At 30.8% G+C, this 10,414-nt stretch overlaps 1 protein-coding gene across 1 annotated transcript; it reads left to right on the top strand.

Moving 5' to 3' along the window:
• The first annotated feature begins 1,006 nt into the window (after positions 1 to 1,006).
• LOC108763098 (laccase-1) lies at positions 1,007 to 9,974 on the top strand. Its single transcript, XM_018510435.1, has 11 exons — positions 1,007 to 1,081; positions 3,944 to 4,011; positions 4,644 to 4,933; positions 6,176 to 6,386; positions 6,712 to 6,980; positions 7,400 to 7,523; positions 7,599 to 7,819; positions 7,941 to 8,127; positions 8,433 to 8,639; positions 8,724 to 8,942; positions 9,052 to 9,974. The coding sequence occupies exons 1-11, from the start codon at positions 1,062 to 1,064 to the stop codon at positions 9,384 to 9,386; spliced, it is 2,151 nt and encodes a 716-aa protein (XP_018365937.1). The 5' UTR covers positions 1,007 to 1,061; the 3' UTR covers positions 9,387 to 9,974.
• Positions 9,975 to 10,414: the final 440 nt, after the last annotated feature.

Here is a 10,414-nt window from a genome sequence, read left to right on the forward strand (position 1 = left end):
ATCATAATTATAAATATTTTATTGTTTATTAGAGATATGATTAAAATTTAAAATTAACTTTAATATCACGTTTTTATAAATGTCAAGAATGATTTCTTTTTCCAAATATATGGAAGAAACCGATTATATTTTGCATCTCTTTATATATATATACTGTATAATAAAAAAAAAACTCTAAACTACAGAGTAAAGTTTATGCGAAATTAACTGAAAAATCTGACTTTATTATCTGTTTATCTGCAATTTAACTTGCCAAAGTCTGTCTTACTTCCCACCAATTATTATAATTGTTCATTGTAAAAACGTCTCATTAATTTTTTATTAGAAGATGTAAGTATCGGGGATATACCGATCTTAATTTCACTCGTGCTCCGCCGTATCTACATATAACTAATTGTGTACACGTGTACATTAGTCAGCGAGCTTCGGGTAACAGGTGGAAAGTCCACTGACAAATTCAGTTTCGGGGAAAACGGAGCACACAGCAGTTATTGGTTACGAGCTGAGCAACAGACTCAGATGGGGCAACTTGAGAATTCTGTAGAAAAGGAAAAAAAATCTGTGAATATCCTACAATTTTACGTCATCGTCATTGCGTGCGTTTATACCTGATCTGACTATAGGTGAGACAGAAGGCCCCTCTCATGGTGGCTACTCTCGTGGGGTACGCACAATCTTCACAGGAGAGGAGAAGACCTCCTGCGGCTTTCTTATACTATCATATAGAGGAACGAATGCGCGTGACGCCGGTCCAGTCCTCTGTAAAGCGTCATCCACGTAAAACGTCCCGTGTGTCGTGCGTTTCGTCGCAAAGACAAGAGAAGAGACGCGACTTCCGTTCAATGTAAACGCGTGCATAGCATGGTGCGTCCGAATCTCGGTCGTGGCCAGGAGAGTTGAACGCCCGGCGACGTGTATCAAGTATTTTCTGCAATAGTGTGAATTATTTATTCTGGTATTATTTGTATATATATATATATATTAATATATATTTTGTATATGTATATATATTAATACTCGTCATCCTCCCGTGATTATTGCAGTGTTTGGAATTATTGATTATGATTGAGAGTGCGATGAGGTAAGTGGCATTAATCTGCCTGTATCTTTCCTCTTTTAAGAAAATGATTGAAAGTACAGTATTGTTAAAAAATATCCTGCTTTTATATCGTAAATCGAAATACCCCATTAATTTAAAGAGTAATATTTGAAAAATATCGACACGCATCTTTCTTGTTTTTTAATTTTAGTGATATTTATGAGATGCAGCAATTACGTGTAAAATTTACGCATTGTTTTGATGCAACAATAATCAGATAAAATTATAAATTATTTTAATACTGCCTGACTAATGCTCTTAGTTATTACTTTAAGGCTTCAATTTCACTAATATAAGATTAACTTTAATGTTGACTAAATTTACTCTTTATGTTCTTTGAATTCTTCGAATTAAAAGAAGATAAAGAGTAAATTAAACCGATCAGATTAAAGTTAATCTTACATTAGATTAATTAGGCACCGAGCCTTCAAATAATATAGACTAAACTATATCCTTAAAATTCCTGGGTATCTCTAATACAATTTCCACTACAAAAATTTAAAGTCACTTTGAAATCATATTGTAACGTGAAAGTTGAATATTATTAATTGTTCTATTAGCATACAAAAAAAAGTTTATACTTTTCGTTATTTCGCTAATATCACGTGCGGTACATTCGAGAATTCTTGGTTGCACATGTCTCGATTGATCTCGCGCAATCCCGACTTTAATATATATAAAATATGCGGGTTTAATGTCACGTTTAATATTAAAGTTGTGCTCGCATTTCTCGTTAAGAGATATTAAATAACAAAACAAACAAACGAAATATATTAGAAAATTAAATTCTAAGATTTTGTTTCGCAGATCATTGTACATTTCTTGAGCATTCTTTGAACTTTCACTGGCAAGTAGCCAGAACGGTATTCTAAAAATTTCTTTTTAACAAAAACATTTTCATTATCAATTTAATAATATAAATTATTTAAAAACTTTATAAGGATATATATACATGTTATGTTTATTACATTGAAATAAAAATTAATAATTAAATATACGTTAGTATTACATAACAGGTATATATGTATATATAACTTAACATATATTTTTGTTAATATTTTATATAAAAGACCATAGAAATTATTTTGATAATAAAAACCAACAATTAATATTTTATTAATTAATATAAACAATTATGATATACCTATAGACTTATTAACAATTGTTTTGACATTTAAAGTTGTTTTAAGGAAAGATTGAAAAGTACTTTGGTATAAATTTGCTTGGGGAAGGGAAAATTTTTATAACACGGAAATAATGATGGTTATTAATATTATTATCATAATTGCAGATAACAGCCATGTCTAGTGCTGCAACGATGCAATACATTGCGTGAAGTTGTGCTAAACTTGTAAAGTTACGACGTATATATTATGTTGTAAGATCCATTAGGGATTTCAACATTACCGATATCAACGTAGTTTTTCACTTGAAACATCAAACGCTGTTTCATATGTGTCTATAGTAATTAAGCGAGATATACTTCCCGCAAATTTTTCATAAAAGTAATCATATAATATCATGTATGTCAAGTTTTATACTAATAAATATGTTTAAAATAAAAAGTGCGTAGTTTAGATATTGCAAATATAAAGTTTATAAGATATTAAAAACCCAAGTAGCGAACTGACATCATTTTGTCAACATTTTTCATCAAACTGATGTTTAATGCTAAAATGACATCAGCTTGTTACCTGAAAATAAGATACATTCTTAATATCATTTCAACAAAAATAATCAATTCCATCAAATAACTTTCAAAATTAATAATTATAATATTAAGCAATTAGAAATAAAAGCATTTTCGCGAATTAAGTTCGAGCAAATAAATTGTAAAAATTTACTTACTTTAATAACTTTAAGTTACATAAATGACTGTATTTCTATATGTTGTTTTAAATTTGTTAATTAAAATATTAAATGTAATAACACATTAGAAAATTGTGATAAAGAATTATTTTTGTCATTTTGTTTGAGGGAAAACCTTATTACACGTTCACTAATGGGTCATTAAAATACGCCAGAAGTAGAACATTTTGTATTATCGTACCATTTATTGTATATTGACGTAAGAAGACGTAAAGTTTAAATGAGGCTCGATCGTTCAAGTTGAATTCTTAGTAAAAAAAACCCTTAGTCATCAGTAATTTTACTATCTTCTGCAAATTATTTGCGCAGAAAATTTAAATTATCATTAATAATCATTAAATACGTAGTTATATAATAATAATGAAAAATATTCATAGTTCTCCATACACTCAGAAAAAAGTTTTGTTGATATATGACCAACAAAAAGTTTTTCGTTGTCCTAACCAAAATTTAGTTATGATAAAATTTTTTGTTAGAATAACATAAAACTTTTTGTTGGTCATATATCAACAAAACTTTTTTCTCAGTGTAACTATAATTATATCTTTATAGAGATATATATGAAATATAACGTTATAGAAATAGCGTGAACAAGATCGATTTTATAATTAAAGTATTATGAAACCAAGCGAGTTCTAGAGTATAATGGAAAAAAATAAAAATCGAAATATTTTCCAACTAATTTTTTTTCGAAAATTAAAAATTAATTTCTTTTCTGACTCGAATCGATTTATTTATTTTTTGTACGATTGTACATCAATGTCTTAAACTTAACTCAAATTCACAAAGTGTTTAACGCTTTACGCTCACTTATTACATAAGGTACGAACGCACAATATCTTTTAAATCTTAGTTATCTTCGTCGATTTGTTATCTCCGTAATCTCCGTAATTTTAGGATTTCACAAAGCATTACATGTAACTTTACGTGTTATCATATCTGATGTATTTCTGAATTAAGTTGCCTTTGTTACAGATCGAGAATGACAATCTGGAACGTGCTGCTTGTTCTACTCCAGCTACTTGTTTATGAAAGTTTATCAGGTTAGTGCTTTTCATTATTTACTTCGGCTTGGTGACATATTAATTGGAATTTTTTATTTTTATTATACATTTACATGTCTGAATCGTATTGACATTTTCCTATTTTTGATTTCGTATGAAATAAAATTTTTATACTATTATATGAAAAATATGTTCAAACATTCTCATTCTACATTCTTCTATTTGTACATAATAATACATTATTGGATAATTTATAGGATATTAAACATACTCTCTCTCTACATTGGATAATAAATAATATAATAACATATAATATAATTTTAAAAAAGTGAAATTAATTGAGCACTAATTATCGATCTATTTTAAATAACAGAAGTGATCGCTGCATATTATCTAAGATCTTATTTGAAAATCAATTCAAATATGTATAACAAGTGTGGTTATTAAATATTTCTTACATTCTCATCTGTGTATCTTGTCTGAGAATGCGCTTAGATTGGGGAAAAACAGAAAAGATCTTTTCTGTTTCCCCAATCTAAGCGCATTCTCAGACAAGATACACAAATAAAATCCGAGACAAATGCTGATTTAAAAAAAAAGGTTCTATCACTAAAACTCGAGTTTTAGTGATAGAACCTTTTTTTTAAATCAGCATTTGTCTCGGATTTTAGAAAAGATAATAACGACATACAATGACTTTGGTCTGACGCCGATTGATCCGGAAATTGTCGATGTCATCGACTGGAAGCATCATGCATGTCGACGAACATGCAAGGATGATGCGGCGCCTCTGGACTGTTATTATACCTTCAAACTGGAGTCTTACCAGACAATGAGTAAAGCGTGTTACAATTGCCCCTTCAACATCACAGACTGCTTTCGGCCTCATTGCATCCCGGCGGATGGCATAAATCGATCTCTCATGGTTGTGAACCGGCAAATGCCAGGCCCGCCGATCGAGGTACGTACACCGTAAAAAATTAAATCTTAATTTTAACTTAAAGACGTTTAGTGGACTTTCTGAGAAATGCAAAAATGTTAAAATTAATATTTTTGTGTTAATTTTAACATTTTTGCATGTCTCAGAAAGTCCACTAAACGTCTTTAAGTTAAAATTAACATTTTATTTTTTACAGTGTAATATTAATAAAAAAACTAAATTTCGTAATACATATTAGTTTTCATATTTATGCTTCTGCTTTATTTACTTCGATACCTCGATCTTTTATTCAGCAGGAAAACCACATCGAGAATCTTTACATGTTTGTGCTATTAGTAGAAAATGAATAAATATATGAACGAAATGAATGTTTTGTATTAAAAAACTGAAGAGGATAAGCTCGTTCAGCTTTTAATTACATGTTATTAGTTATTTAATTACGTATAATTAATTTCCGCTTATTTCTCAATCGATCTTTATTCTTTGTGTGTGTATATTTTAAATTCCGCGGATATAAATAAAATCATTTAAAAGTAATTTGTACGGGTTTTTATTGCGAGACTCATTTGATCACTAATTACTATTTTCTTAGTCAGTTGGATTTTTTAGTATGATCGATAAAGATGGAGAAATAATTCATCGCTTCGTCTTCTTCATTGCAATCTTTTGCAGCTTGATTACTGCTCGCCAATGTTTCCTCACATTATGCGATACTATTATGAGTGCAGTGCGGTGGGATTCATATTGCAGATATCCTATACCTTATAACTTAATATATTTTGAGTGGAATCTTGTAATGACGCTTTAACAAGCACTCCGAGGAATTGTTCGCGCGTCGATTATTTTGTTTGATAAACATTTGTTTGACAGAATAATCGCCGCGCGAATAATTAAAGTGCTCGTTAAACAGTCATTACAGTATAAGATATTTGCAATATGAACCCCACCGTTCTCGTGATAGCATTGAGTATCCTCATACGTTCGTATGCGTATATATATTTCTAGATTTCTAGATTTCGCTTACAATTTCATTACAATTATTATAGATACGAAAATAAAATTCTTTGCGATGTTCGGGAATTATTGATAATTCAATCACGCGAGTAGTTTCGTTTTAATTACAAACCGCAAGCACCGATAATGATATTCGGTCGATATTATCTCATTTTAGCGCGATCTGTGGTCGATAAACGGTCGTTGCGAATTAGATCAAGCAAATCAAGTGAGATGAGAATATTCTAAGGGAAATTACTTTAATTACAGGTGTGCCAAGGCGACAGGATAATAGTCGATATGATTAACTTATTGCATGCGGAGAGCACTACGATGCACTGGCACGGCCAGCATCATGTTGCCACGCCATACATGGACGGTGTACCCTACGTATCGCAATGTCCTATCCCTCCTGGAGCAACCTTCCAATACAATTACGTCGCCACTGAAGCCGGCACGCATTTCTGGCATTCTCATACAGGTACGCTAAATTTTTCCCAAATATTCGTACTTGATATTAGGGAGTTTTTGCAATAAAAAATGTGACTCTAAATACGGTGAACGCTAAAGTCACATTATCCTTATCTTAAGTAGTTGTTAAGAAGAGAAGATAACCTGACCTCTTAGTGTTCACCGTATTTAGATAAACGATATTGCAAAAACTTTATTATCTGCAGAAAATTGAAGAAATTAAATTGCTTAAATTAACAAATTGTTAATAGTCATTAATAACAATGCTCTGGAAAATGAACTGTTTCTAAGAATTCCATTGTTTGTAATATTTTGTATTGCATGTTTGTCTGCAGGATTTCAAAGAGGTGATGGCGTGTTCGGTTCGTTAATCGTTCGTGTACCCCCTAAAATGAACTGGCACAAGGATTTATATGATTACGATGAGCATACATTAATAGTCGCCGATTGGGTTCATGAATTGGGTCTCACCAAGTTCCTGGCGCATTATCATGCTAACGGTACAAACAAAGCGCCGAACTTACTCATAAACGGCTTGGGCCGTTTTAAAGATAAAAATAAGACGTTGGCTGATATGCCTATTACGACGTTCGTCGTAAAACCGGTAAGTTTCAGTCATAAGAGAAAGTATTCTTAATATAAAAGACTAATTTGCATAAGATGACTGTAAGATGTTTCATCCTGTTGTGTTATTCAAATCTATTTTGAGCTAATTTTCAATTTTTAAATGCAGCAATTATTGCATTATTTTTAACGCTTTCAAAACTTTTAATTTTGTTAATTTCTTAAATGTATATTTATATCTATCATATAAGAAATAAAATATTTTTGTCACAAACAAAGAAAAAGGATTACATATTTCACAGATCAGTCTATTTGTTTCAAAAGAGATCTTACAGTCGATATAATTTTATTCTAAAAACCACTTTTACTTTCTCTTCCTCTTTTTAAAAATAAAATTACATGATTGTGTGTATTTTTATTCGAATCTGATTTTTATTTATTATGTATTTATGTTTGTAGAAATCTCGGTACAGATTCAGACTTATTAATGCAGAGTTCCTGAATTGTCCTATAGAAGTTTCTGTCGACAACCATACTTTGTACGTAATCAGTTCAGATGGGCGTGATATTGTATCGGTACGAGGTACGATTTTCAGTATTTTTTTTATAGATTTATTATGTGATTTTTTTAAATATATATTATGTAATGTGATTGCAGCCGAATCGCTGGTAAGTTACGCCGGGGAAAGATTTGATTTTATAATTAACATGGACCAACCGGTGGACAATTACTGGATAAGATTTCGAGGATTGATGGATTGCGATGAAAGATTTACGAGCGCCTATCAAGTCGCAAAATTGCGATACGAAGGCGCACCCGATAAAGAACCAATAACAGAAGTTTCATATGATCGTGTAAGAAATAACTCCTATGGACTGGTATGTATATTAATATTTTCATGTGATTTCCGTATAATATTTTTTAAGTGGCTTTGAAAACGTTATTTTATGTCCGTTTTAAATTTCTTTAGAAGAAATAAAAAATTATTTCTGATTTTAGCAAGTAAACGCTTTAAATGAAGGAACTGAATCAAATAATAGCATCAGTATGCCAATGTTGAACGCGATGGACGACGATGATATTTCAAACATCAAAGAACCTGATTATCAATTTTACATATCATATGATTTTTACGGGAAAGATAATCCGAATTTTCATCGCAAGGATTTATATGGTTTCCATCAAGGTAAATATATTAAATATATATTTTTTTAAATTAATTTATAATCAAAAATAAAGAAAAATAAAATCATAAATTTTCAATATCTATTAAATGAATGTGCATTATATTTTTTAACAAATCTATAATTAACTATTTAATTATTGGAAAATATTCCACTTACTAAATGCTTTCAATTATCCAATTCGATTGTACATCATATACGCTTTTTAACAAGAAAGTTACACACAGGTTTAGAGTTTTAGAGTTTAGATTTCAAAGAGTGTATACCGTTTATTGTTTCATAAAATATTTCGATCATAAATTTTTAGTAAAACCACAAACATTCACACCGCAATTGAATCACATATCAATGAAGCTGCCGCCGTTTCCGCTCCTGTCTGAAAGACATCTTATTAAGCCAGATCAATTTTGCAACTCCAGCACGGTCGTGGGATGCGAGAAGGAATATTGCGCTTGCACTCATGTGCTTCAGATTAAAACTGGTAGCGTAGTGGAACTAGTTCTTGTTGACGAAGGTGTGTATAAGCAATAAATATTTCTTGCGTATCTCTAATTGTTTAAACCGTCTAAGTTTCACCGTAACTAATAATCCTTGACAGGTGTTCCGTATGATGCAAATCATCCGTTTCACCTTCACGGCTATCAGTTCCGTGTAGTGGCTATGGAAAGGATAGGACATAATATTACCATCGCTGAAGTGAGAGAACTAGATAAACAAGGTTTAATACGCAGAAAACTTAAACGGGCACTTCTGAAGGATACGGTGACCGTACCCGACGGTGGTTATACTATTGTGCGATTTCACGCTAATAATCCAGGTAAGACTTCACAACACATATAAAGAGACAAATAACATTTTTTTAAAATGAGTATATTAAAAACGTCAATGTATGCCGGTAAATAATCGAGCTGCCCAATATTTTTCAGGATATTGGCTATTCCACTGCCACATCGAGTTTCATGCGGAAGTAGGAATGTCACTGATCTTCAAGGTGGGCGAAAACGAGGAAATGCCAGCTGTGCCTTATAATTTTCCTAAGTGCGGTGACTGGAAACTGACGAACAAGACAAATTCGACAATAACCAAACAATCCAAGAACAACGAGTATCTTGAGGACATGATTAAGCAATTTTCAGTATACATGGCGTATTTTAGACAACTCTTGACATTCTATACATCCTCGGCATCCAGTTCGAGTATAACACTGCTACTTTTTATCGCTTGTCTTTTAAGCTCTATGACTCGCATGCAAGCGTTTTAAGACATATCTATGTAAATAGTCTTGAAGTATTGGAGTCACATTATGGAAGACTTTTACAGCAGATTTAATTCAATATGGTCACGAATTTACTGGCAAACGTTTTCTTCTCTTTCGTTTTATTTTGAACAAATATGTGACAATCATTGCACGTAATATGAGCAAAAACGTAAGTATAAATAAATTTAAATGATCGTGTACCAGTAATGGACGGATGTTTAGTCATAATTAAATATATTACGAAGTATTAATATTTCTAGGAAACATCTGTCTGTGTTTTGATTGTCGTTGGTGACGCTATTTCTCGCGAAACTGATGAATTTTATACGAAATGGTGATAGAAATTTTTTTTATATATTTCGCGGTCATATTGTGTATTTATTTCCGACGAGCGAATGGACGTTATCTCAACAAGTGACTTGCATTTCTGTGATATAAAAATAGATTACAATTATAACTATCAGATTGTCAATTACCCTATCCGGTAATGTATACAGTGTTCTAATTTAATTCTTATTAATTTCAATAATGAATCATTTTTATTCACATAGAAGAATCAATATCGGCGAGAATGTCATGCGATAGTAATGTAATAAGAAATAAATAGTATAATATATTCGTGATTCAAAAAAGATATTGTAAATTGAGTTTGAGAGGAAAGAAATAGATAATGATTATTAATTTCAAATTAGATGATTTTTCTTGATCGGAATTAGATGTATATATATATATAAAGATATATAATGCTTGATATCGCTGTGAATTTTCTTTGAGGACAAATTGACCAAACTTCTAACAAACCAAAGAATCTATTATTAAAATATGATCAAAACGAAATCTTGACAAATGCATTACTATAATTATTACTGTAATTATTCAATCATGTATTGTAAATAGTGTTTAATCTAATCATACTGTTAACATAATCGATAGAAGATTCGTAAGCATGTTATCAATTGTATGGTTGTGTTTCTTTACTTTGGATATGTATACGTATATCCATGTATATATATATATATATATATATATAT

Source organism: Trachymyrmex cornetzi, unplaced genomic scaffold (genome assembly GCF_001594075.2).
Source record: "Trachymyrmex cornetzi isolate Tcor2-1 unplaced genomic scaffold, Tcor1.1 scaffold335, whole genome shotgun sequence".
Lineage (NCBI taxonomy): Eukaryota > Metazoa > Arthropoda > Insecta > Hymenoptera > Formicidae > Trachymyrmex > Trachymyrmex cornetzi.

Excerpts from the sequence above, each read along its gene's own strand:
- LOC108763098 (XM_018510435.1), top strand. The coding sequence starts at position 1,062 with ATGATTGAGAGTGCGATGAG. Across the intron at positions 8,128-8,432 it reads TTTATATGGTTTCCATCAAG|TAAAACCACAAACATTCACA; the intron begins GTAAATATATTA and ends ATAAATTTTTAG. Across the intron at positions 8,943-9,051 it reads ATTTCACGCTAATAATCCAG|GATATTGGCTATTCCACTGC; the intron begins GTAAGACTTCAC and ends AATATTTTTCAG.